Source organism: Ammospiza caudacuta, chromosome 16, assembly GCF_027887145.1.
Source record: "Ammospiza caudacuta isolate bAmmCau1 chromosome 16, bAmmCau1.pri, whole genome shotgun sequence".
Taxonomy (NCBI): Eukaryota; Metazoa; Chordata; class Aves; order Passeriformes; family Passerellidae; genus Ammospiza; species Ammospiza caudacuta.
In genome coordinates this window covers 7,835,852-7,862,740 of record NC_080608.1, presented here as the reverse complement: position 1 = coordinate 7,862,740, position 26,889 = coordinate 7,835,852, and the positions used below count along the sequence as shown (strand labels likewise).

At 39.1% G+C, this 26,889-nt stretch overlaps 1 protein-coding gene across 2 annotated transcripts; it reads left to right on the top strand.

The window, feature by feature from the left end:
• The first annotated feature begins 2,792 nt into the window (after positions 1 to 2,792).
• On the top strand, positions 2,793 to 26,575 carry RAD50 (RAD50 double strand break repair protein). Of its 2 annotated transcripts, none has more exons than XM_058815230.1 (26): positions 2,793 to 3,028; positions 7,922 to 8,098; positions 8,491 to 8,574; positions 8,800 to 8,951; positions 9,743 to 9,928; positions 10,074 to 10,278; positions 10,694 to 10,822; positions 11,034 to 11,199; positions 11,868 to 12,061; positions 12,578 to 12,784; positions 13,636 to 13,818; positions 14,031 to 14,188; positions 14,888 to 15,063; positions 15,163 to 15,400; positions 15,873 to 16,062; positions 16,912 to 17,038; positions 17,261 to 17,454; positions 17,761 to 17,871; positions 18,403 to 18,495; positions 18,594 to 18,707; positions 19,493 to 19,620; positions 20,387 to 20,611; positions 23,703 to 23,788; positions 24,187 to 24,329; positions 25,659 to 25,792; positions 26,107 to 26,575. In XM_058815230.1, exons 2-26 carry the CDS (start codon positions 7,970 to 7,972, stop codon positions 26,291 to 26,293), a joined length of 3,939 nt encoding a protein of 1,312 aa, XP_058671213.1. In that variant the 5' UTR covers positions 2,793 to 3,028; positions 7,922 to 7,969; the 3' UTR covers positions 26,294 to 26,575. The 2 variants fall into 2 exon arrangements, with proteins under 2 accessions (XP_058671213.1, XP_058671212.1); XM_058815229.1 differs by lacking the exon at positions 2,793 to 3,028 and adding an exon at positions 6,920 to 6,962.
• The last annotated feature ends 314 nt before the right edge of the window (positions 26,576 to 26,889 follow it).

Here is a 26,889-nt window from a genome sequence, read left to right as displayed (position 1 = left end):
TGTTTGATAATTATCACTATATTTCTATGGCAATAACCCAGAGACCCTCTCAGGGTTTGGTTTTGGCTTGTCACTGAGCCAACAACACTAATTTCTGACTCTACTACAAAATTTGAAGATACCATGGTTGAAAATATATTTGGAGTAATATTAAAATAAATATGATCTGCTCGCACACTAAATATTTTAGTTAAAAAAAAAATGTGTATCATGCATGTTCAACGCAACAAATTTAAGTTGTAGAATTAGAGGGAAACACATTGTTCTCAAATTTAATTATGAATATATTTAAAAGATACCTTCTCTCCTTTTTATTCCTGCCTTCAGATTGTAAATATTTGACAATTTTGTAAGTGCCTGCAGAAATGCACCTCAATGGATCTGAATCTTAATCTGTATACTTTTTGATTTCACTCCTATAGCCTTGACTTGTAGTCTATAGTGCACAACCTCCACAATAAAATATTATATATATTTTTATTACAATACTTTATTATTTTATATATAATATTTTAATTTCTTTTATTCATGATCACTTTGAACATCAGGGTAAAAATATAGAAGCACTCTATAAATTAAATAAATACGCTAATAATTGCAATAAGACATAAATATCTGATAACTCATATATGAAACATTCATGTTAATGTTGTGGTGTCTCTTTGTGGTGCTCTGTCTTCCATCAGAACCAGCTCTAGTGTTGGGTAAGAGTTGTCTCCAGGTATTTGGGGTGCCAACACCTATCATCAGGACTTCCAGCAGTTCTCATTCACCTTCTGAAAGTATTCATTGAAGTGATCCAGGGCATCCTGTAGAGTCAGGTCTTTCATTGGACAGGGTATGATCTTCTGGGGTTGCTACAATAATGATAAAAGCAAAAAAATAGCAAAAGATAACAGTCAAAATAATGGAGGAAATAAGAAGAACATATTCCTGAGAAGGTGCTGGTGTTGTTCAAGGGAATGTTTAATCAGAAGCAAAGAGAGATCTGCATGCATGGACAGAGAGAAGACATTTGAGTATTGGGAATACTTCTTCCTGGCTGACTTTGCTGACTGAGATGTGGCTTAGGGCCTGTACTTACTGGTGTCCTGGCTAATGACAAGTCTCAGGATATGTCTACAGGTGATGCATCTTTTAGGAAACTCTAACTTCCATCCAGACTCTATGAATTCAGGTGGTTCCTGTAAAACCACTGCTGAGCAGCACCTGTAATGCTCAACACTGCAAAACTAAGGATGTTGTAGCAGTTTTGCAGAGATGCCATCAAAATTTTGCTGTTGACTTTCGTCAGGCAGGATGCTGAGATGATAAATTTCATGTTTTGAAAACAAGTGAGTGGTACATTAACATAATTTCATATTTTTACCTAGGGTGTCCCTAGTCCAGCCAGGGGAGATGGGACTAGATGAGCTTTAAGGTCCCTTCCACCCCAAACCATTCCATGGTTCTATGACTATAAATAATTCATGAGAAACTTACTTTATGTGATTTCTTTAAAGTTGATGCTATGTGATTCATGTTTTTCTCCATCAGAGAAATATGGGTTCTTGCTGGATCATTCTCAAAGGAAACTTTCAGTCTTTCTATGGTTCTTTTAAGCTGACAGGGAACTTGACTGCACTAAAAAAAAAAATCAAATAACAGTAAAATTATGTTCTGACAAATTAAACTTTTATTTTAACTTCTGACAAACTTAACTTTTATCTTTCAGTAAATTCAATAACTATTTGCATGCATAGCAGAAACAGAAATTCTGTATAAATACAGAAGAAGGTACTTTCCTATGTTTTCTGCGGTTTGATAAAAAATCTACAGCAGGGGAGTAAGTAAACACATTTTAAAAATTGTTATTAGGGAAAATAGAGAAAAGAATTGTAAAGGCAGACTAAAATCCACTGGGGTTGCAGTTTTATCAAAACCACACTGAGTGGCCTGAGAATGTTAGATCTGCCAGCTCCCTCTCCCAGCTGCACCTCCCACACAGGACAGAAGCACTGTGCCCATCTGTGTATATCTTAGCCTTCTTTAAAGCTGCAAGCTCTAAACATTTTTTCCTTCAAAACAACAGGCTGGCTGTTCTTAATTATTTTTCATGAACCTTTTTTCAGTTCACAGAATTTGAGAAATCTGCAGACCACAAACTGAAACCACTGAGCAACAGGTTTATTATTGTGGGCAATAACTTCTTATGCCAACAAATTGCTTTCTTCAGACACAAACTTTATGGTGCTTTATAACACTCAACTTGTTTGTTTACCAAGAGGTAAGAACATTTTAGTGCTTCAAGTACTAACCCTATTCACCCACCTTTGGTTCTAAATGACAGCAGGTGATGTTCAGGGTCTGCAGCTCAGATAGTAATGTTGAGAAGAACCTCAGAAGTAAACTCTCTGCAAGAACTCCCGAGATTGCCTTCAGCAGGAGTACAACCAAGTCTCAGAGACCATGGTCACAGAACTGGTTCTTTATTTCCATAGCTTCACTGAATTTGACAGAACTGCTCATGAAAAATTAGCATATGTATTTCCTTTTAGTAGGATTTGGTCTTTTTTGGTAGTCTAACTCTCTTTCCTTCAAGATCTGCTACAAAGCATCAGCAGAAAAAAGAAGTTTGAAAGTCTTACCTGAAATTTCCCCTTGGGTACTGGTAGAAAGATCTACAAATTTTAAAAAGAATGTACTGTTAGAAGGTATTTCTCATCTAAGTGACTGCAACATTGTTAAACATCTAGAACTACATATCATCTTCATCAGGTTTTCTATTTCTGAACTTCCTTTGGGGAAACAATTACCAGCTTCTGAGGAAAGCTTGACACGCAGTGCCTTGAGCATCTCAACTTCAACAAACACAATACAGGACATACAAACTAGAGCTGAAACTAACCCAGACTTCATTTTATACTTCCATCAAAAGAACTGTAGGAAATGAAGAAAAAGAGATAACGACCCACCTCTTTCTTTGCTAGATACACTACAGCCTTGAGGTTTGCTTGAAATTCTTCTACCGCATCTCCCATTGAGCCAGGTAAGCTGCAACTCACCAAAAAAATATAGAGCAACAGCATTTTGGGTTCAAGGAAAGCTGTGTTTGATTTATGCACCATATGCTGCCTATATATACACCTTGAATATTAGATGAAAGGGAAAGTTTTCTCATATAGGAAAAGGCACAAGACCATGGTGTGAGTTACCACAAGCATTGTGGGATGCCTCACTGGGGACTGGTTGGGGGTTTCCTTCCTTCTGACATCAAGTAAGGGGAAAATACCTTTGTGGATAAGAGATGTCATTTACTTACATGATATCAAAAATTCATCACAGGAAATAGGAGCATTCCTTCTGTACCATAGATCTTTATGTGGTTCTTATTTTTGTATCACGTAATCAGAGAGATGGAGATCTGAAAAGCTATGTAGTTTTTACATCTCACTCAGTAATATGCCATCCTTTGCTCAGTGGGATTTTCTAAGATGAACTGCAGTTCAAAGCTGAGTAAAAAATATCAGTGACTCCTTAGACATATACAGTCACTAATGCTACTTAACCAGTTTGGATTCTTTACCCTTCCTCCCTCACCCTCGCTGTTTGGGGAAATTCAGCATAGAACACATGGCTGCAAAAGGCATGGATTGAATTGGCAGCCCATCAGTGAAAGCATGGCAGGTATTAACAGCTGGAATTATCTGTCCTGGCACCAGGTGAAAACCTTGTCCCTTAACGTAAGTGGAAAAACTCTATCTACTGAAAAAAACCAATGTGCTTAAAAATGGCTGAAACTACTTTCAGATGACTGGCAAGGGCTTATGAGAAGGTAACACTCACTCATTAAAAGGTTACAATTTTCCAGCAAAACTGGACAAATCATTCAACGATGTGAGAAGAGTCATCTGGTTTTCCATAGCTACTGCTTGAGAGGCCCAGAAAGAGAAAAGACCTTGTGCACATCGAATTATCAGTTTCTCAACACACCATTTCATGAGCAGATCTGTTTAAGTTTTGTTGAAAATACTGCTTAACTGTGTTTTTAAATACTCTTTTAAAATTCTTGTCCTAAAATTCTGGAAGAAAAGAATAACTATGAGTTAAAAAAGCCATATTGAAAGGATCTTTTGATCTTAACTGAAAAAGCTCCTGATAAAGCTTTTAACAATAAACTTATGAAACATTCTGTTGTCATGACTCAGCCAAAGAAATACAAGAGGTCCCCAGATGAAAATGTTGAGCTCTTAGAAGAGTATGTAGAAATAATACAAGATATACTTCCATTCCTCCACAGAAATCAGCATTTGGATGTTCTTATAGTAGTTTAGGCTGGAAAGATAAAAGTGTCTAGTTGCTTTTGTTCTTCTACCTAAGTTCCAAACAGATTGACAGATTTCTAGAAGGGATGACATGATAATAAATGTTGCAGGAAAGAGGTTGTTTCTTCTAGTCCTCAGCCTTTCATGTTCACACTCATATTCATAGATTTACAGACTCTGAGAAACTGATAACTGTGCTGGTCAAAGGAGAACAATCACAAGCCAAGAAGTAATTGCCACTAAACCATCTCACAACAGCATATATACATACACTATTTAGAAAACAGATTGCATATTGGTGGGAAAAATAGTGTGTGTGAAACAGAAAACTCTACCAGAAAGTGCCAAAAATTGTCTCCTAATTATGAACTTTCGCAGAATATTCTGGAGGTGAGGCTGGCTACAGAATCAGGGTATGATGCATGCATCATCTAAAGGCAGTGTGGAAAAATATTGCCATAGAGAAAGTATTGTGCTGCTGAACAACTGAGTCATACTGAGGCAGCTGCAGGGCAGGAGGTGACACACAAATGGAGTATAATCTGGTTTCTCCTCTGCAGGGAAGCTGTAGAGGTGTGAACTTTGGCAATAGTTTTACAGGCTGTTCGGCCAATATGGACACTAATTTCTTCTTTGTCACTAATTTCTTAATTGTCTCAAAATCTGAAGTGGCCATAGCTTATGTCTTGTGAACCGTTTTTGCACTCATAAAAGGTACAATTATCACCAGAGTACAACTGCAGTGAAAGCCTGAATTGTTGGCCACAAAACCACCTGCTGGCTACCAACTTCTGATAAGGTCCAGACTTACTTCACTTATCATCTCTGTTACTCATTTTAATTACAGATGATGCTGAGATTGAGCACAAAGGGCTGTTTTCCAAAGTTTGCCTCTGTTACCTAACCATGAACTTGATCTGACACAAGAACTACTTAAGTTCTTTCTCTTCACGGTGAAAATCCAGTAAAAAATACTGCAATATAACAGAATACTAAAATATGCTGGCAGGTTATTAATCAGTTTTGGAGTTTACTGAAAGTGTAGATGAATTAGATTCCTAATCTGAGCTGTCAGCTCAGACAGTGAATCTGAGATGGCTCCCAGCTGGCCAGGGGCTGCTGGGTCAAGGCAAGGGTGTGCATGGCACGTGCAGCTGACCCTGTGTGTAGTTCTGGAGGGACTCCAGGTCCTCAGGAGAAGGATAACAAAGCTCGAGAGAAGCACGAGGAAGGGGCAGTGCTCTGGCTTGGACTTTTTTCTAGCTGGATGATGAATAGGGGATAGAGAACAAAGAGGAAGAAGATGTGGAAGACAGGTACAAGGGGGCAAGGAGCTCTGTTGGCCCTTGAGAGAAATGAACATGACCAGCCAAAGGGAGTGATCCCCTTTCCTTCCCCTGATCATCTCGAACTTTCCTGCAGTCCCTAAAACTGCCTGTCTTGGTTTCAGCTGAGGTGGAGCTAATTTCTTTTCAGTATTTGGTACAATGTTGTGTTTTGGATTCAGTTGCCAGTATGTTGATGTTCTGGTTCTTTCTAAGTTGTTGTATCCTGAGTCAAGGATTTTTTTTTTTTTTTTTTTTTTTTTTTTTTTTTTTTTTTTTTGTGTCTTGTGGTCTGCCAGTGAAGAGGTACAGAAAAGAAACAGTGAAGGAGCACAGCCAGGAGAGGTGACCCAAACTGGCCAAAGGGATATTCCACACCATGGAACATTATGCCCAGTAGATAAACTGGGGGAGTTACCTGGAAAGGGGCTGGCATTGGTCAGCAGGCAGTGAGCAATTTTATTTGGCATCAGTTATTTCTGGTTTTTTCCTTATTTATTTTCATTATTATTATTTACCATTATTATTGCATTTTACTTTGTTTTCTGTTATTAAACTGGTCTTATCTCAACCTACAAGTTTTAGAGTTGATTCTTCTCCCAATTCCATTGCAGCTGGGGGGGAAGAGCCAGAGGCTTCGTGATGCCCCATCATATAAGACAGACATTAAAGCTATAAGGGAATGTCCAAGGGAGGACAATGAGGATGGGGAATGGTCTGGAGAAGAAGCCATACGAGGAGCGGCTGAGGGTACTCGGTGTGTTCAGCCTGGATGACACTGAGGGTACATCTTGCAGCCGGGTACAGCGGCAGAATCAGATCTGCTCTCTGTGGTGGGCAGTGATAGATGAGACATGGCCTGAAACTGTGTCAGGGGAGGTTTATGTTGGGTATCAGGAAAAGGCTCTGCACCCAGAGGGTGGCTGGGCACTGCACAGGCTCCCCCGGGAAGCGGTCACAGCACGGAGCCTGACAGCGCTGAAGAGGCGCTCGGACAGGGCTCAGGGCGATGCTGCGACTCTTAAGAACGGCGCTGCGCAGGGCCAGCGGCTGGACTCGGTGCTCCTTGCGGGTCCCTCCAGCTCAGCTTATTCTGTGATTCTGTGATTTCCAGCTGGGTTCGAACCACGATCCCGCCTCAAAACTCCATCGCGCCATTGCGAGCCCTCAGAGGCCACCGCAGCCAGGCCAGCTCCCTCAGGGCGCTGCGCGGGCCCGGGCGGCGGGGGCGGTGCGAGCGGCGGGCGGGCCGCCATGGCGGGGCCGGGCCGGGGCGGGGCGGGGCGGGCGCGGGGGCTGCCGGGGCGCGAGCCGGCGGCGGCGGCGGGCCGAGGTGACGGCGGGCACGGGGGGAACGGAGCGGCCGGGCCGGGGGCGCGGTGCCGCGGCGGGCTCAGCTAAGCTCGGCTCGGCTGCGAGTAGGGGAAGGGATGGCTCCCTGGAAAATGTTCGCCCCCGGCGCGGCGCGGAGCTCCGGGCGGGAAAACCCCGCTGCCACCTCTGCCTCGGCAGGAAATGCCCTGGCCCGGGCCGAGCCCCGCCGGGCACCCCCGGAGGAGCCGCGGGAGGGCCGAGCCCGCGCCGTGGGGAACAGCCCCGGAGTACCCCCGCAGCCACACACACACCACACGGGCCGGGGACCGGCCTTGGGGGCCGAGGTGCCTCCCCCAGAGCCCTCCAGTGCCCGGGGCAGCTCCCACCCGAGCACAGCCCGATATCTGTGCCCGCCCCATGGCCTGAGAAGGCTCCAGCCTTCCTCTTCACAGCTCGATGGCGACATGGTGATGGATATGGTGCTGGATATGGTGCTGCATGTGCCTGGGAGAAACAGGCATTGGCAAACTTGGGTGTAGCAGTACAACAGTGGGTTGTCAAAGGGGAAAAAATATTGAGGCTTCTCTTGTGTGTTTGGGGAATTCTGAAGGCACATGCATAGTGTTTGTGAAGTGGAATAAAGGGTTATCCAGGCCATTGTGTTTGATTTCACGATACATAGTATGGCACTTAGCTTGGAGTTGATTAATTTCTCAGTTTGAAAGAAATAAGGTTTTGCCTTCATATGTTTTGTACCTTGAACAGTAACTGAAGAACCTTAGCTGTGTTTTAAAATACGTTTATCATATATGATCCATGATCCAATCATTCCATGATTCTGTGGTTGTAGGGTACAGTTTGAAAGTATCAATGTGTGGAGTATGTAGGCTTTACTTGCTTGTATAGGTGTTTAGCCAGTTTTCAGTAATCTATTGTGATTTCTGCCTACTGGATTTTTCACAAAGCTCTGTTTTACAGGATTTACAGTGTTTTCACCTCTGACTTTGGAACAGAAGTTCAGCAGAAATGTCGAGGATTGAAAAAATGAGCATCCTCGGAGTGAGGAGTTTCGGGATAGAAGATAAAGACAAACAAGTTATCACTTTCGTTAATCCATTAACTATTTTGGTGGGACCAAATGGTGCAGGAAAAACGGTAAGCCTCACTTTATGGTTGGATTTGATCTGTAAATAGCTCTGGAAGGCCATAACATGCGAATAATAATTTCTACAGAAAGGTATTTAATGCTATTGCAAAAGTCATGCTGTTTGCTATAAATATTGTGTTGTTTAGTGTTATTAGAAATCTGCTTTCATGCCTGGAATTTGCAGAGCACTGGTTGATATTTTTTCATAGGAAATTGATCCAGATCCTGATTAAAACTGCTTTTGCAAAGTATCATGGTACTCAAAAATTAAAATGTTATTTCTCTTTGTTTATGTACCTGATTCATTTGTGTTTGGGCTGTTAGTGTGGATTTGCCTGTAGTCCATCTTGGTTACTCTAAATTTGTCTTTATAACTATATACTTACTTTTGTTTTCTTAGACTATCATTGAATGTCTTAAATATATATCCACTGGTGATTTTCCTCCTGGCACCAAAGGAAAAACATTTGTTCATGATCCAAAGGTAAGTCCTAGTGACTAGATGCAATGTGTGTTTACTCCTCAGTAAAATACTCCACTGCACTCAGGTGGTGAATAAAACAGAGATGCTCAAATTGTAGCCAGCCTTGAGCTGAAATGAAGAAAAGCAGAGAGCTGGGGGTGATTAGAACATGCCCCACAGCTGGAGAGGCACACATTCCCTTGAGAAGAATTCCACTCATTCTGGGGTTTTTTGCTTCTGCCAAAGATTGCCAATGAAACGGACGTGCGAGCTCAGATCCGGTTACAGTTCCGAGATGTCAACGGGGAGGTCGTGGCTGTGCAGCGCTCCATGATCTGCACCCAGAAAGGCAAGGAACCTGAGTTTAAAACACTGGAATCTGTCATTACTAGAACAAAGTAAGTTGTCAAGTGTTTCTTCTTACTTTGGCATGAAGATAGGTTTGGATTTGGTATATTTTTATGCATCAGATAAGAGAAAATTGCATAATGTATTCTTTGACATAGCTACTAGTGCTTTTAGATTATAAAGCTGTATAGTTTCATTACTTTATCTGTTAAGTGATTGAAAAATCCCACATCACCACATAGCTGTGGTGTTAAGAAATACTTATATCTGTTGACTTGTATTTATTTGAAAGCTTTATTGGGTGGTGAGGCACTGGCAGAGGTTCCCCACAGAAGCTGTGGCTGCCCCCTTTCTGGAAATGTTCAAGGCCAGGGTAGATGGGGCTTGGAGCAGCCTGATTCTGTGTGTAGCATCCCTGCTCATGGCAGAGAGAATGAGGTGCGTGGCATGGACATTTCCAACCCAAATCATTCAATGATTCCGTGATTGTAGGGTACAGTTTGAAAGTATCATTGTGTGGAGTATGTTTTTACATTTTCAGTTTCACATGCTTTCTGGCCCATGTTTAACTCCCATCTCCACTGTTTAAGTACATTTCTTTAACTCAAGAGTTGTCCTGCCCCCTCTAGTGGTTCCTCAGAGTTCTACTATGTGAAACAGACTTCAGAAATTGGCAGTGTTAAATGCCTTTGTTGAGCATGGTAATTTTGTGCTTAAAGATTGTTACTTGTTAAATTGTTTTTGAATGGGCATGTTAAAATCAGGTTATACTGTTAAAATGCAGTTCACTTTTTGAAGAACTTGCCAGTAACTTCTTTGGGGATTTTCTTTGTCTTCACAGGCATGGTGAGAAGGTCAGTCTGAGTTCCAAGTGTGCTGAAATAGATCGGGAGATGATCAACGCCCTTGGTGTTTCCAAAGCTGTGCTTAACAATGTCATTTTCTGTCACCAAGAAGAATCCAACTGGCCGTTAAGTGAAGGGAAGGCCCTGAAACAAAAATTTGATGAGATCTTTTCAGCAACAAGGTTTTTCCCTTGACTTTTTTTACCTAGTTTTTATTTAATCACAGTATTCTCATAACATAAATGTTAATAAAAATGTCTAAGACGCTGTTTCATACATCAGAATTGCTGTATTGCCAAAGCAGCTGAAATTTTGCTTTTTTTAAAGGTACATCAAAGCTCTCGAAGCTCTGCGTCAGGTACGGCTGAAACAAAGCTTAAAAGTAAAAGAGTGTCAGACAGAACTGAAATATCTGAAACAGAATAAAGAGAAAGCTCAGGAAATCCAGGATCATCTCAGCAACAGAGAAGCTCAGCTGACTGCTTCTAAGGAGAATGTAATATCAATTGAGAACCAGCTTGAGCCTCTAAAGGTAACTTCCATGAGGATTATGTTAATACTTTAATACGAAGCAATAAAAGAAGTGAAAGGTGGATGCATTTCTTGGTTAAAATCTTGCACTTTTAAATCTAATCCTTTGACCTGTAGCAGACTCAAGCATACCTCAACTCACCTGGCAGATGCTTCTCTAATCTGTAAACAGTCATTGAAGAATTAAGAACAGAATTCTTATAGCAGCTTTGGGTTTTTGTCAGTTTAAAATCTCTCTCAAATTTAGCTGGTATCTAAAACCATTTTAAGCTATAATTAAAACAAAAACAAAACTAAAACTTAACGTTCCCTATTTTAAAAACATATTCAAGGAAACTGGAGGTTTTGCACTTAAAATAATTGATTATGAGATTTATGAGCTGATGAGATATTTTACTTACTACATTCTTTTGCAGAGCTCTCTGGCAGTGGTTGAGCAGAATCTCACAAAAGTAATGAGGTTGGACAATGATGTGAAGGCCCTGGAGAGCAGGAAGCGACAGATGGAAAAAGATAATCAAGATTTGCAACAGAAGATGGAAAAGGTTGCCTTTTTGACAAAAAACTTAGAATATTTTACTTTATCAGTCTAACAAAAACAGTTTTCCTGTTTTGCTTGCTGCAGATTTTCCCCCTGTATGTCTTGTAGAAAATCTGCATGTGAGGTGTTAAATTCTTATTCCTTTAATTCTATTGTAGTAAAAACTATACCTTTTTAAAACATCAATAATTGATTTATGAATTTGTGGTGTACAGGTTTTTCAAGGAACAGATGAACAACTAAGGGATAGATACCAGAACCACCAGAGAATAGTGAAGGAGAAGGAGAAGAGATTGTTGGACTGTAAACGTGATTTAGATAGAGCCACTAAAGAGTGCCAGAGATTTAACAGTGAGAAATCAGAGCTGCTTGTTGAACGAGGTAATTCAGACTTCATCTATAGTCCTGTGTGGTTTATAATGTAATTAAATCTGAAATGGAGCTACTGATAATTGAAGTGATCTGAACTGGACAAAACTCCTAAAATGTGTGTTAGTTCAGGTTCACCTGCACAGTGGGGTGGGAGAGTCCTGCTGGTGGACAAGTTTAGGTGTTTTTCTCCTGGAGTTTCTAACAGGCATTTTTTCTGAGCTATAATTACAACATGTAGTACATTTTGTCATATAACAGAAAAAGCATGAAAGCTGAATGCCTGGCATTGTCCATGTCTCATGTGGAGACTGGGGACAAGTCAGAGGGCTTGAAGTTAATGTTCTTTCAATTGTGTATCCTTTTTTGATGGGTTATGGGAATTTCAGCAAAGCTGTAGTATTGAGTCACAGAATACATGCTTTCATAAAATACATTTGGGCTTTGTTTTTTTATCAGAATTATATCGTGATTTTAGGGGCTTACTTTTGAATTATTGATTTATTTAATTCATAAAAATTTAGTTACCTGAAATATAAATCTCAACCTATAGCTTTTTATTCTTTTTGTGTTGTTGAAAAATACTTCAAGGTTTCAAAGGCTTTCAACTGGCTTTGAATCCTCAGCATGTCTCTTGCCTCAGTTTTTGAGCATTTATGTCACTTTTTCTTTTTGTGGAGGTCGTCTTCAACTGCAGGCAGATCGTCACCAGGAGCACATTGTGACCAGGGACTCCTTAATTCAGTCTCTGGCAGCACAGCTGGAGTTGGATGGCTTTGAGAGAGCCCCTTTCACTGACAGGCACATTGCCAGTTTTCACAGGCTGGTGAAGGACAGGCAGGACAGGGACACAGAAGCTGCAAATCGTATGATGGTGAGAATTTTCTTGTTTAAATGGTGTCATTTGTATGGGCCATTGGTGTTTTATTGGTCCCCATGGGTCTTTATGGTGCTGGGAGAAAGTGTTGGTGGGGGGGAGCTGAAGCTGGTTTTTTTTGGAATTATGGAACTTTTGGAATTAGGAGTGGTGACCAAGGCTTTTGAGCAGGCAGTTCATCAGAAAGGTTCTTCTAGCAGTCCTCATGCAGGTGCATCACTGATAAGCTCAAAAACCTGAGGAAGAATTACAATGGCCAGCTGGTTTAAAAATAACCAACTTTTTGTTGAAGTCATGTTCAAAATAGAGTTGCTATGTACAGAATGCTGCTGGTATGGTGCATCTGCATTTTGCTATCAGAAACATTTCAGCAGTTAATTTTGGACAAGTTGTAATTTTCTCAGTATTTCGGTGTTTTACTGTGGTGAATATTGGCACACTAGTGTGAAGAAGTATTTTAAAATATTTTCCTGTAAAAAAATAATGAATATATTATTGCTGATCTTCTTTCAGAGAGAATTTGCACAGAAAGAAGCAATGAAACAAAAACAGATAGATGAAATAAGAGACAAGAAAACTGGATTAGAAAGAACCATTGACTTGAAGTCAGACATTCAAAATAAGAAACAAGCAGAGCTGAAGAATGTCAAATGTGAATTGCAGCAATTGGAGGGGTTTTCAGACAGAATTAGTGAGTTGGATGAGGAGATTGGCAGAATGGTAAGTTAGTGTGTAACTGAAGAAGTTATAGAAGCTTGAAGTAAAAGCTTGTGGCTTTATCATTAAAAAAAATGTACCAAAACCTAAAACCCCCCCTTGATGTTTACTCTTTCAGATGTGTTTCTGGCCTTTTCATACCCTTTATGCTCTGTCTGTTCAGGTAGTGCACTCTTTGGGGCAGGGTCTGTTCACTACCTTGCTTTTGTACAGTCCACACATAGACTGGCTGCTGCTGCTTGGTGAGTTATAAACAGGGCAATAGCACAGCTGGCAAGTAGGAGATTAGTTACTCTCAAATTATTGGGCCAGAAACTTTGAATTGAAAGTTCCATGCTACCTACATTTTTGGAGATAACTTGCCTGTGAGATGGACTAGTTGGTTATAAGTCTTTTATCTGATGAAGTAAGGTTACAAGCATTTTATGTTCCAGCTGAACAGCTGGTCATGCCTTTGCAGCCAAATATTTTATGTTTGTTAGCAGTGTATGAATTCTGCTTGACAGTGGTTTTTCTAACCTCCTCACTAGGGTAATTCCAAATTTAATATACAGTAGATACTAAAATAAAGACAATCAAACTAAGTATGAGTGAGCTTCTGGTAAAAGCATGAACAAGCTGGGCCAGTGTTGCATTCCAGGACTGCATCCAGTATCTTCCTGTGGCTTTTCTTGCCCCACACCAGTCACAGCCTTTGTCCTTTTGCATTTATTCTTTACAAATCTTGTGTCATTCCTGTAACAGCTACTGATGCTGCTGCCAGGCAGCTGAAGAGGTTTCTTCTGTTTCCCTTAGCTAGAACTTTATTGATTTTTGTAATTATTGTGTCTTCTGGACTTCTGTTTTTTGTATAGGAACATGATCTGGAGAAGGCTGAGAGGAACAGCAATATAGAAACACTGGAACAGGAAGTACAGACTCTGCAAAATGAGAAAATAAACCTGGACAGAGCTCTTAGGAGGTTGGATCAAGAGATGGAGCAGTTGAATCTGCACACCACAACCATTACCCAATTGGAGATGCTGAAGAAAGACAAAGTAATGTTTTTATCAATATCTCATGAGAGAGGGACAAGGAATTGATACAGTCCCTCCAACATTTGTGTATTTTTCAGTGTATTTGTGTATTTATCAACAATCAAATGTGTAGCTTCTGTCTGACTTGATAGAAACTATTAGCTTAATAAATGCATTGATGGCTATAAACCTGAAGATAGGAAAATTTCATTTAAAATGCTTCATTTCCCCAGGCAGAGAAAGAAGATCAGATCAGAAAAGTAAAATCAAGACATTCTGAGGAACTAACATCACTGCTGGGATACTTTCCCAATAAAAAACAACTTGAAGACTGGCTTCATGGTAAAAATAAAAAGATTAATCAGACAAGGGATACTCTTGCTAATCTGAAGTAGGTATTAATTTAATAGATTATTTCTTCACAATTTTTTATGTAATTACAAATTTAAATGTTGAAAAGTTTCATATGTTCAAAATACTTTTTACTTTAATTTATTAGTGTTATTTAGGTATCTGCAAAATCAGAGAAAACATTCCTGTGATACAGAGCTGATATAGTTTGTGCTGGTTAATAAAATCACAGTATTTGTAGTGTGTCAAAGAAAGCATCAAAAGCAGATAGCAAAATAGAGATCTGGAACATCCTTAGTTGTTTGTACTAATTCTAGCTGAATGAATATGCCTGGGGCTGGAAATTGCTGGTCTTCTGATTTTCTAATAAGTCACAGAGTTGTTGTTGTTGTTGTGGTTATTATTATTATTATTGTTATTATTATTATTAGTGGTTAGTGACTGTATCACAAATTCATGTGTGATTACCTGTTCTTGGTTTTATTTGATTAGAAAGAGTAGGAAGTTTCTAATCAGTAATCATCTAGAAAACAAAAGGGATTTAAAATTAAACACTTGTGCTATACTTGGATGAATAAAAAGTATATGCTATAGATTGCATGAAAAATCAATAAAAAAGAACTGATGAATAGTTCTCTAATTCCAGTTTCAAATTACCTTTCCATGGCTTTTGGTTTTGCTTAAACAGTCTAAATCTTTGTGTTTAGGTAGTAAAAGTGTTTCTGCATTAATATTTCAGCAAGAGACTGGCATCAGTAGAATATGATAAAACTTATGCCAGTAATGAGCTAAAGAAAAAAGAAACCCAGTTGTCCAGTCATGAAGCAAAACTTTTTGATGTTTGTGGAAGTCAAGATTTTGATAGTGACCTGAACAAACTTCAAGATGAAATTGAAAAAAGTTCCAAACAGCGAGGTAAATTTGTGTATTGCTTGACTTTTTTCTCTGAAACACTAATTTAGCTGATTATTCACTGTTTATTCAACATAAGTGTTCTGTTTGTTTTTCACCCAGCTGTGCTTGCTGGAGCCACTGCAGTTTATTCACAGTTCATTACACAGCTGACAGAGGAGAACCAGTCTTGTTGTCCAGTTTGCCAAAGAGTTTTTCAGACAGAGGCTGAGCTGCAGGATGTCATCAGTGATCTGCAGTCCAAGCTGCGCCTGGCCCCAGACAAACTGAAGTCCACAGAATCTGAGCTTAAGAGAAAAGAGAAAAAACGTGATGAAATGATGAGTCTGAAACCCCTGCGGTAAAGTGCTTAGGGAACCACATTGTTACAGGCTGTTTTCTCTTAAATGTGTGGGGTTTGATTATAAAAAGCTATGCAGACATCAAGGAGGCTTTATTCTAGGGCTGGTTAATGAATTTCAAAATGTCATTGTTGGGAGAAATACTTTGAGAGAATTTGAGGATGGATGAGGGTAGAGCTGTCCTTCACAAGAGGGCACTCTTGTTCAGTGCTTCTGAGCACTTGCTGTAATGAAGTTAAAAACCAAAAGAGATTTTGTTTGCTTGTTTATCTCACCTAAAATGAGGGATGTATTACCTTGGCTGAGTGTGTAATATAAGCTTAAATGTGGGCAAGGTTAAGGGGGTACTATTTTAGCTAAATTTAGTCTTCCACTACTAAAGCATATCACAGATTTTGTGATCTTGAATGTCTTCAATTTATGCTGTTGTTTCTGACCAAGGAAATTTTAGGGATTTATATTTTATTTTAGGCGAACTGTAGTTGAACTCCAAGATAAGGAAATTCCAGACCTGAGGAACAAGATCCAGAATGCAAACAGAGATTTAACAGGCCTGAAGGGTGAGATAGAAGAACAGGAATCACTTCTCCAGACAGCTTTGTCTGAGGAAGAAGGTGCCAAAGCACGTTTACAGGATATAACTCTGATGGAAAGGTATCAGGTATGCTTTGGTAACTTTTTTTTAATGCATAAAATGATATTCCTTTGCATTTAAATATGTAGTTATCCAGTAATATGACATAACTTTGAGGTTCTTATTTTAAAATGCTTCCAAAGACTGTATAACCTAGATTATCTTGTACTAATAAAACTTTGATTTACAAAAGTTTTCTTTGAGCACCACAGAGTCCCTTGAGTTCTGATTCAATTCTGTGCTATATGAACTGAAAAAAGAGATGTAATCCAGAACTGAGCACAACCATGAGTACACCTAAGAGTTTTTAATACTCATAGTCATTATAGGTCTCTGTATTCCCAGCATCTCACATGTGTTTCCTGGTTCCGTGCCATCTGAATATATGGTAAAGGGAAAGATAAATCCTGAACTTTTTATTATCCTGGCATGGGAGACAATTTTTAGCAGTCTTCATGGCTCTATTACCGACATGAAATCTTTGCTTGACTGAGAACCTTCAGAGGAGCTCTTAGGGAACCTGGGGCCAGGCAAAGGAATGAGAGCATTTCACAAGGTGGAGATGTCAGCTACTCCTGAGGCTCCAACAATTGCAGTGTTGCAGGGACAGATTGCACATGGAACTGTCCTGAACTGGGTTGGGGATGTTAAAGGCCTGTGCATCCTTATTGGCTGATTCCATCCACAATTAGGAATTCCAGTTCCTAGCAGCTGACATAACCCTACTGCTAATGATGTGACATTGCTCTACAAGGGAGGGAAATTGGAAGCTCTTGAGTGCCTCAAGCCCTGAGCTTGTTCTTATGTGCCAGAGGTGAAAAAATCCATTGTTAAAGACTAATTCAGTAGTAATGGTTCTTCTCCTCATGCTTTCAGACTGATATCAAGGATGTTGAACGAAAAATTGCTCAGCAAGAGGCTAAGCTGCTAGGTGTCAATTTAAGTAGGACTGTGCTTCAAGTAAGCAGAGAAAAACAAGAGAAAAAACAGCTGTGGGATACAGGTAGGTCCTACAAACCTGTTATTTCACTTTTTACTAAATGTAATGTTCCAAAATTCTTGCCCTTAAAATTTTAGTTTACTTCTTTTATGTTCTTAAATAATTCTATTCTCCTAATTTGTTCTTACTGGTTTTTGGCGTCGCACCAGCTTCATTTAGAGATGAATTTTCATAAGGATTACAACAATGGTTTTGATAACAGATTGACTCTGTTTTCATCTGCAGTTACCAGTAAAATTGAGTTAAATCAGAAACACAAGCAGGACCAGCAAAGCCAGATCCAGCAGCTGAAGAGTGCAGTGAATGAGCTCAAGGCAGAGAAGCTGCAGATTGTCAGCAGCATGCAGCGGCGGCGGCAGCTGGAGGAGCAGACTGTGGAGTTAACCACTGAGGTCCAGTCCTTATGCAGAGAGATCAAGGTGACAAATACTCTCAGTTGTTTAACCCTTAGTTTTGCTGGCCTTGAAATAAAAAATAATAATCTCGTCATACTTAATATTGTCTCTAATCCTAGACAATGGGATGGATTTTTAAATGTTCGTACTGTGTTGCTGTTGTGTATCTATGGGAATTTCTTGAATTTTTTAATACATATTTTCATATTTCCTTTTTTTAATATGCACAAAAAATAAATAAGCAACCATATTACTTTTTTACTGCTTGAAAAAGTATTGATCTTCACCAGAATGTGAAAATAAAAACTACTTTTTCCAACTACTTTTCAGGAAGCAGAAGAACAAGTACTTCCTTTGGAGGCAAAGTTAGACAAATTGCAGCAGGAGAAGGAGGAACTAGTGAATAAAAGGACTGCAAGTAATAAAGAAACACAAGAGAAGGTTTGTTTGCTCTTGGCATAGCTGTGAGATAGGATTAGACATTGTTTTTCAGTGGATGGGAGCTGTGGTACTGAGTTTGCTTTTAGGAAACATCAGTGACACCAGGAGGTGCTTTAGATTGGTAGAGCTTTTAGGGAATAAAAGGAACATGTCACTCAGGACATGAACTCAATTGTAATTCACCTTTGGCAGTCTTGAAAAAGGACTTCTTGGGACATTTGGCAATATTTATTAGCTGATGGCATTCAAAAGCCCTTCCTAAGTAGACCCAAGAGGAGCAGCAAGGATGACCATCATCCATCCTTGCCAAGGGACACACTGGTTCTTCTCAGGTTTTGTGGCCCTCAATTGTTTTGGGAAACATTTTCATGTTTATAAGAGGTACTGGGATTGTAGAAGGTGAAGACTTTATTAGAAAACTAAAAGGACTTAGAATAAGGAATTGTGGTAGTGTCATCCAGTATCTTTGATACAGAGCATATCTGTTCTTGGACAGAAGACAGTATTTCATGTGGTATCTTTTCTCTGCAGATGAATAACATAAATGAGAAAGTTAAAGATATAAACAAGTATGTGAAAGAAATTGAAAACTATATTCAACAAGGAAAAGAAGACTATAAAAAGGTAATCTAAAATCTAAATCTTTTTTTAGTCAGTAAAAGGTTAGCATCAAAATTACTTTTGTTTTAAAATCATACGCCATTTTCTTCATCTTTCTTTAGCAAAAGGAGTCTGAACTTGAAGAAGTAAATTCTCGTTTGGCTGCCTGTGAGAAACAGAAGGAAAAGATAAGTAAAGAGATGGAAATGACCCGACAAGATATTGACACTCAAAAAGTGGGTATATTGTTGAATTATACTTGGCATAGTTGAAATAATTCCTAGTTCTGGTTTGTCTGTAGTAGTGTGAAATGAGCTTGCTTTTGGTTTATTTGATCAGTTGTTAGTTAGGATAGTTGCTATACGTGCATTAGGCTGAAAATAGTCTTGAGATTTGTATGTGGAAATTTAAAAACCATTTATCTCTAACTATCATCTGATGGTATTTCTAAGAGTTAAGTCTGGTGGGATAGTAGTCAGCATTTTCAGGAGTATCTTTATGTGGAGGATACATGCCTTTATAAGTAAAGTACAAACTGCAGGTACCAAAAGTTGCTTGCTATTCCAGATTTATCCTGTACTTTGAATTCTTGTGTATATGTTTCAAATACAGTTTACATTCCTTATAGGAAATATGTCCTTCCCCATTCTACCCTTTCAGTTACTGTCTACTGTTGTAGAACTTCACTAGGGGACGTAGTTAAATCTGTCCTTGGTGAAAATTACTTGTCTAGAAATCCATGGTTGAAACATGGATTAATATTCTTAAAAAGAATCAGTCTTGTGTTCACTTGTGACAGTAAACACTGCTAAGTGTTATTCCAGTTTGAAAGATTAAATAATACTGCTGATTTCCATTATATTCTATTTTTAGGACAGTCTAAGTTCTCCCTGGTATAATTTTTGTGGTTTTCAATTATTTTATGCTTGCAGCACGTTTCAGAGTTGTGCAGAACTGATACATTGTAATTGATAACCAACATACTGAAACGTTATACAATTTCTTGTTTCTTTGGAGCTAGATCCAGGAGAGGTGGCTGGAGGATAATCTCACCTTGAGGAAGCGGAATGAGGAGCTAAAAGAAGTTGAAGATGACATAAAAAAACTTATGAAGGAGATGGGAGAAATGAAAGTCCCCCAGATGAAAAAGTAAGCACCATCAGAACAGAATGGTGTGCTTTGCACAAGAATTCATGGAACATCTGGATGTTGTAGTGACTTCACTGTGTTTTAGGGTGTCTGATCCTCTCCTCACCCCATTCATGCAGGCCACTTTCTCCTTCACACCTGTGTTTGGTTCATATCCCTGTGACCACAGTGTGAATGACTCTGTGAAATTATACAGTGCTTCTGGCTAGAAATAGAGATATCTGCTCATACCTGTTCCAGTCCAATCCTTTTCATGATGCTTACTGAGAAATCCACATTTAAATAATTCATGCTTCTGGATGAGAGTATTTAGTTTTTATTTTCAGTCTGCTCACTTAGTTCCCAGCAGCAAATTTTGTTTACTTCAATAGTTTAGTAATAATTGCTTAGATAATAAACACTTTTGAAAAGTAATTAGCCCTTTGCTGGTTCTTGTATGTGAAATATTTATTTAGCATGCTAGAGCTTACCCAGTAATTAATCTTATTTTGTTCAGTATCCATCTATAAAATTAATTTTTATTTTGTTTATACATGTAGCACTTTAGCATTTGAACTTGACAACTTAAAACTTAACAAACTTAAAACTATTTTTATTTAAAAAATGTCTTCATTTCAGTGGCATTAGTACTATAATTTTAACTGTTACATACTTTATAGATACAATACAATGAGCTGTTGTCCAATATAAACTTGAAATTAGAGCTCTGATTAAAAAATTGAAGCACTAAACACAAAATACAAGTGTATCAATTGTGGTTTGACAGTGAGCAGAAGCATTTGGAGGAGAAGATAGAATCCCTGAAGAGGAACCACCACGTGGCCCTTGGCCGGCAGCGGGGCTTTGAGGAGGAGATCGTTCGCTTCAGGAAGGAGCTCCGAGAGCCCCAGTTCAGAGATGCAGAGGAAAAATACAGGGACATGATGATTGTCATGAGAACCACAGAGCTGGTGAACAAAGATCTGGACCTCTATTACAAGGCTCTTGATAAGTAAGTGTTGTCAAATGAGGGTGATTCTTAAATGTTTTCATCTTCATTGGTATTGATAACCCTGATGCAGAAGTGTGGGGGTCCCAGTTGTTGGGTTTCTCTGGGTGTGGATTGAAGGCACTTGAGACATTAGTTCATGTTCATACTCAGGCGTTTATTATTTCTTATCAGTAAAACAGTCTCATTACCGTGAGTTCAGCAGCTTTTCATTAGAAGGCACAAAATGGCCAGCAATCTTTTGTTCCAAGGTCTTTTAAACTATCCAATTAAGAACTGACACCTGGATTATTTTCCCTTTTAACCCAATAACTGATCCCAAACAGCTGCAATGTGAACTTTTCTGCCCAATTACAAAATGCCACCCAAACCCATGGAAAAGAAGGAAGAAGAAGCATGAAGAAGAAACCCAGGATGACACCCTGTGCCCTCCATCTTGCTGCCGTCCACATCATACTAAAAATCCCCAAACCTAAATGTCTCACCATGCGATACACCTACACTGCTCTCTGTAATCTATTTCACAATTCTGTGGATTCTAATCTATTATGAAGTCTAGGAAACTTTCTCTATGAATGAGGGTCAAAGTCAGTGCTCCCCTGGGGGTCAGGGCACCCCAGAGCAGACAGAGAAATATTCCTGATGCCCTGGGTTTCCACATCAAAGCAGCTTTCAATTTCAGGCTTCCAGGGTGACTTAGAGGAAATTAATATCATTCCTTGAGATACATAATTTCACTTCATATATTTTGACATTTAAATATTAAGAAAACATGACAAGGTATAACTTCCTAAGTAAATCAATGAAACTGTACTGGAAGCTGCACAGGATTGGTATGATGTAGGAAATTTGTAAGGTAATGTCTGTAATATACACATATTAAATGCTTTGATGGTAATAATTGGAATTTAATACTGTCATAGGTAAGTCTGATATTTGTATTCCCAATTCTCTGAAAGCCTTATTTGGAGTTTTGGTTGTACGTGTTAGGACTTATATTTGCAGTACTGCAGTAGGAGAGAGGTAAGGCAAGGTGAGATTGATGTTTAAATCCTTCATTTTCAACCTGAGCCCTTCTACTTTCATTTCTATAGCAATAGATTTTAGCTTATTCTGGTCATATCTTACCATGAGTAAGATATGCCAGGTAAATTTCTTGTTTCCTATGGCATTTGCTCAGGTAAATAATTGTGTTTTAAAGAACATTACAATGTAGAGGATTTTTTTGCCCTTTTCCAGTGTGGGTGGTTTTGTGCTTATATTAAAGAAAATAAGGTCATAAGAAACATATCTGGCATTTGATGGAAAGTGTAGCAAGTTTGTTCTTGTTTCTGTTTCCTCTGGAAGCTTGTTAGCTAGTCTTGGACTGACTGGGCAAAAAGAGCATCTCAAAATTGGTAACCATATACAAAATAAAACATGTGGCTCCCTAAAAACCCTGTTTGGTTGGTTATCATGATGGAATAGCAGTGAACAACTTGATGGACAGTGGGAGAGGATTTTGGAATCAGTAGATACATTTCAGGAAATAGAAAACTGGTTCTCAGTGGCAGAAAGATATGTATTAGGAATGAAAAAAGAGAAAAATAAACATTTTGGTCACTGTAGGAATTCTCAATACACCCATGCCTTGAGTAAAGTATGGAATTTTGGCCTTCTCTTGAAAAGGGTTTGCTAGTGCTGGAAAAGGAGCACAGAAGAGTAATTACGTGCTTGAGGATACAGAATAATGGTCAAGAAACAAAATAAATGAGAACTTTCCAAGTTGAAAGGACATTCTAGAGGATCCCTGTTCTAAGCTGGTTTGATAATAACATTAAATAAAGTAAACATGATATTAAAATGTAAGCTAATCCAAAATCTTTGTGAAGATCTAAGTTATTCAGAGCGTGTATAAGTCTTCCCTTTCAGTTGTAATGGAAATGCACTCCAAGAATTTCCTTTTTAGAATTTTTTTGTATGGTATCAAATCATCTATTGTTTCTATTTAAGGCTAAACAGGAAAACAGTCTTGTAATTTCAAGAAAAATAGATAAGCATCACTTAGCGGTAATCGTCTGAAAAATCAGCAAGGCAAAATGCTAAGTAATGGCCAGAGCTGTATCTGGGGCTGGGAAAACAGCATTTTGGGTGTTCCATGCTATCAGATGATATTTATTGACTCTATTTGGAGATTTATGATAAATATTGATGAGGAATGCATTCTTGGGCCTAAGCAAGTAGTTGAAAATGCTTCATTTTCACTTAACAAAACCTATCAGAGTTGATACCTCAGTATTCCCCAGAACAGGTGGAAGAGCAAAGGTAGAAAAAGCATGTGTAAAAGTCCATTTCAGAAGGATATTTTATTTCCACCACATTTTTTGAAAGAAGACATTGCCGTAAAGCAAGTGAGCATTTCTTTCATTACAGAGTAGCTTTTCTGTAAAAAGACAAGTTAGAAATGCTCTGTCCTGTCTTTTTCTGAGTGTTTTGTAAGATTTCATCTGTTAATAAACTAAAGTCACGCTACTATGTTAACCAGAGAAATTAAATTAAAAGTTATTAATGATATCCTGTGTTACTCTTGCTGCTGATAAGTATTTCTTGTCATAATGCCTGTTTGGATAATTACAAATTATATTCTCAGATGGAATTCTCTGCTCTGAGGAGACTTCAGGTTCTCCTTTCCTGCTGTGACAATACCTGTTGTTTGCCCTGTTATCAGACTGTGCCAGAATAACACTCCTGTTCTGGAAAGCTTAACATCAAATTCATCATCTTGGTATCAGGCTGACAATAAACTTCACACATAAATCATAAATCTCTTAAAAAGTCAGGTAAAGTCATTCTCCCTTGAGTGACTGCAAATATATTTGTTGTCATTACTTTCCTACTTCTTAGAACTGAGCTGTTTGTGAGCACAGAATTATTTACACAATGGCATGTTGTTATTCTTTAGGTACTTCTCTGTCCAAAATGAATTAGTATTTTCTCTATTTTTAGTAAAAGTATGAAGAATGGAAAGGGAGCTGCCACCTGCCTTAAAGCCCCTAGCAGTCCATAGCAGTCCATGGTTGCCTCTCTAACACTTTATATTTTTTGCTGTTTTTAGAGCAATAATGACATTTCATAGCATGAAAATGGAAGAAATTAACAAAATAATTCGGGACCTGTGGCGAAGCATTTACAGAGGACAAGGTATGTAATAATATATTTTAAAGTTTTACCCATTTACAAATGGATCTGTTTGATATTGGGCACTGCATAAGGAAAAGTGTTTGTTGGCAAAATGAGAAAGGCTGTATCTGTTCTTCACCGCTATAATCTTTTTATTGCACATTATGTAGTAACATGCAGGATAAATAGAGTTAATTTTCACTTTTCTGTGTTTTCCAAAGGTTAGGTTTCTTTGTCACAGGACAGTGCATGAGTTCATTCCTTCCATTTTGGAAAAGGTATTTTCCAAGATGGATCTATCAGTGGGAGTTCTGAATGGAATTTTTATTGTTACTACATATTATACCTCTCATCTCCCACTAATCCTATGATATCTTTCAAGATTTTTGATATATGAGCTGTCTCCTTCCCATTTTCAGATATTGAGTATATAGAAATCCGCTCTGATGCAGATGAGAATGCCTCAGCCACTGACAAGAGAAGAAATTACAATTACAGGGTGGTGATGGTGAAGGGAGATACAGCACTGGATATGAGAGGAAGGTGCAGTGCTGGGCAAAAGGTAATGGCTCTTTGTCTTCAGTACACAGCAACAGGGATGCTGAAACCTGACTCACATCAATGCAGGGGAGTCAAGTGACAAAGCACAGGCAGCTCCAGCTCTAATTTATTATTGTGTACAACTTCCCTTCACTCTCTCTGGGTGTTACACACACAATGTGTGACTCAGCATCTGACCCCTGCTTTGGGCTGCCAAAATCCATTGTTTCAGATGGGCACTGGGCTGGTGCCCTGCAGGAGTGAAGGGTTTGACTTCCTCTGTCCTCAGGTTCAAGTCCTCCTGCTTTGTCACTTCCTGGTTACCACTGAAGTTACCTCACCTTCAGGTCTATTGACTTGCTTCCTCTTTCTTTTTTTTCTTTCTGAGCCCTTGGTCTTCTTATTGCACCTGCATCTACTTCTAAGTTGATAGGATCTCTCTTCCACCAAATTATGTTGCTTTCACCTGCTGCTGACTGCAGCCTTTCAGTTCTTGTCACACCAATATCACACCTAGCCATACTTCCAGGCATTGCATCTCCTCCTGTGCTGTCAGCTTGCAGCTCTCTGAGCTGTCCATTCCTCTTCAGTAACACACTGGCCAAGCTGCCTGGTGACACACAGCTGTGACCTGTGGTCAGAGTTCATCACCGTTAACCACACCCACACATGCTGAGGGATCTTTCCACCTGTCTGTCCTATTCAATGTGTCCTTTCCTTGGGGTACTTTAGGATGTTGCGTTAGAGTCCTATGTAAGTGAGAGTGAAACTTGAACAAGTTTCTTAGCTGAAGTTCTGAGAATTCTTTGATGATGAAATGTGATGCCAGCACTCATGATAATTGGAAAATATTTTTGGCAGCACAGTTTCCATTGAGCGTTCTGTAGTTTTTAGTGGTTCAGGAGATCTTGTAAATATGATTACGCATCATTTGATGCAAAGCCAACACAGAAGGTAGTAAATCCCACTGTCTTCCATTTTAGTAAGAAGTTCAGTAACTCAGTAATGTGCAGACAGATTTCCACCTGCTGCAGTGGAGTGGGCTTGAGCAGAGTGTTGGTGTAATGCAAATGGCAGTGTCATAGCAGCTTTACCTCAGATCAGAATCCTTACTTGCAGTGTCTTCTGAATTTTGAGTGCTTCTTTGTAGAGTCAATCTTTGAATTCAAACTAGAAGTTTCAATGTAGTTTTTCAGTAAGTAGTCAGTTACTGTCATTTTGTGCACTGTCAGCACATTGTTCTGTAAACTTCAGTCACGGTTTGTAATGGCATTAAAAACAAGTTGTTTTGTGTAGATCCTCTTTAAACAGTTTGAAGCCTGAGATTTTTGTGGTTTTTCCTTTCCCTCAGGTGCTTGCTTCTCTCATCATTCGCCTTGCTCTAGCAGAAACATTCTGTATCAACTGTGGCATTCTGGCCCTGGACGAGCCTACAACCAACCTGGACCGAGAAAACATCGAGTCCCTGGCACATGCCCTGGTGGAGTAAGTGAGCTTTCCTTGTGGTGCTTAACAGTGGGTATTTTTCAATACCCATTTGGCATTATATTTTAAGCTGGCATGTCTTTGTTGTGAGTAGTTTCAGATTCCATCTCTATCTGGAAAAGAAAAAAGGTATTTCTTATATAATTTCAGGGGATTTTTATGTGGTTAAAAAGAGCGGATAATCAGCATTAGATTACTCAGTGGTTCATATCATTCATTATCAATATTGAAATATTTTAGTGCTGTGTATTGGCAAGTTCTGTGATGCTGGCCTGGGCTGTAGGGAAATGCACACTGGATATTTCTCTTTGCAGGATAATAAAGAGCCGCTTACACCAACGCAACTTTCAGCTGCTGGTGATTACTCACGATGAAGATTTTGTGGAACTTCTGGGCCGTTCTGAGTATGTGGAGACATTCTACAGGATAAAGAAGAACATTGATCAGTGCTCTGAGATCATGAAATGCAGTGTCAGTTCCTTAGGCTCCTATGTTCATTAGAATGCCAAGTAATTACATGCTACAGACAGCCCAACCTGAAACATTGTACACTGCCTGCCTTGATAGAGCTCAGTGTAGGTGTCTGAAAATGTAGTTCCTTCCTATCTATTCTACTGAAACTTTGTAACAATTTCAGCCAGAATCTAAAACTGTGAGACTTCTTAACTTACCTTTCTACATATTTCTGTACCTGAGCTAAGAATCACCATAATTTGAAAGAATTTAAATGAGTGCCACACAGTTACATTTTGATGTATTTTATGCTTTAAAAGTGAAAATAAAGTTGTGATGTTATTTTGCACGTTGTGTGGGACAAGTTGCAGATTCTCTGGAATAGCTGTGGCTCTGCCAGGGGAATACAGCTTGCTGTCCATCTCTGGCAAGGTCAGCAGTGATGGGTGTCACTTTGGTTGCAGGTGTGTTCATTGCTGTCTCCTAATCTACCCAAAATTGACAAGCTTCAAAGAGAACTTTTATTACTTTCTCTACAGGGTAACCTAACTCTGGCTGTTCAACAACAGAATTTTCCCTTGCATCTAACCAGATGAATGGGTGAATTCTGCTCAGGGAATTATGTTCTGGTTCTTCATGGCAGT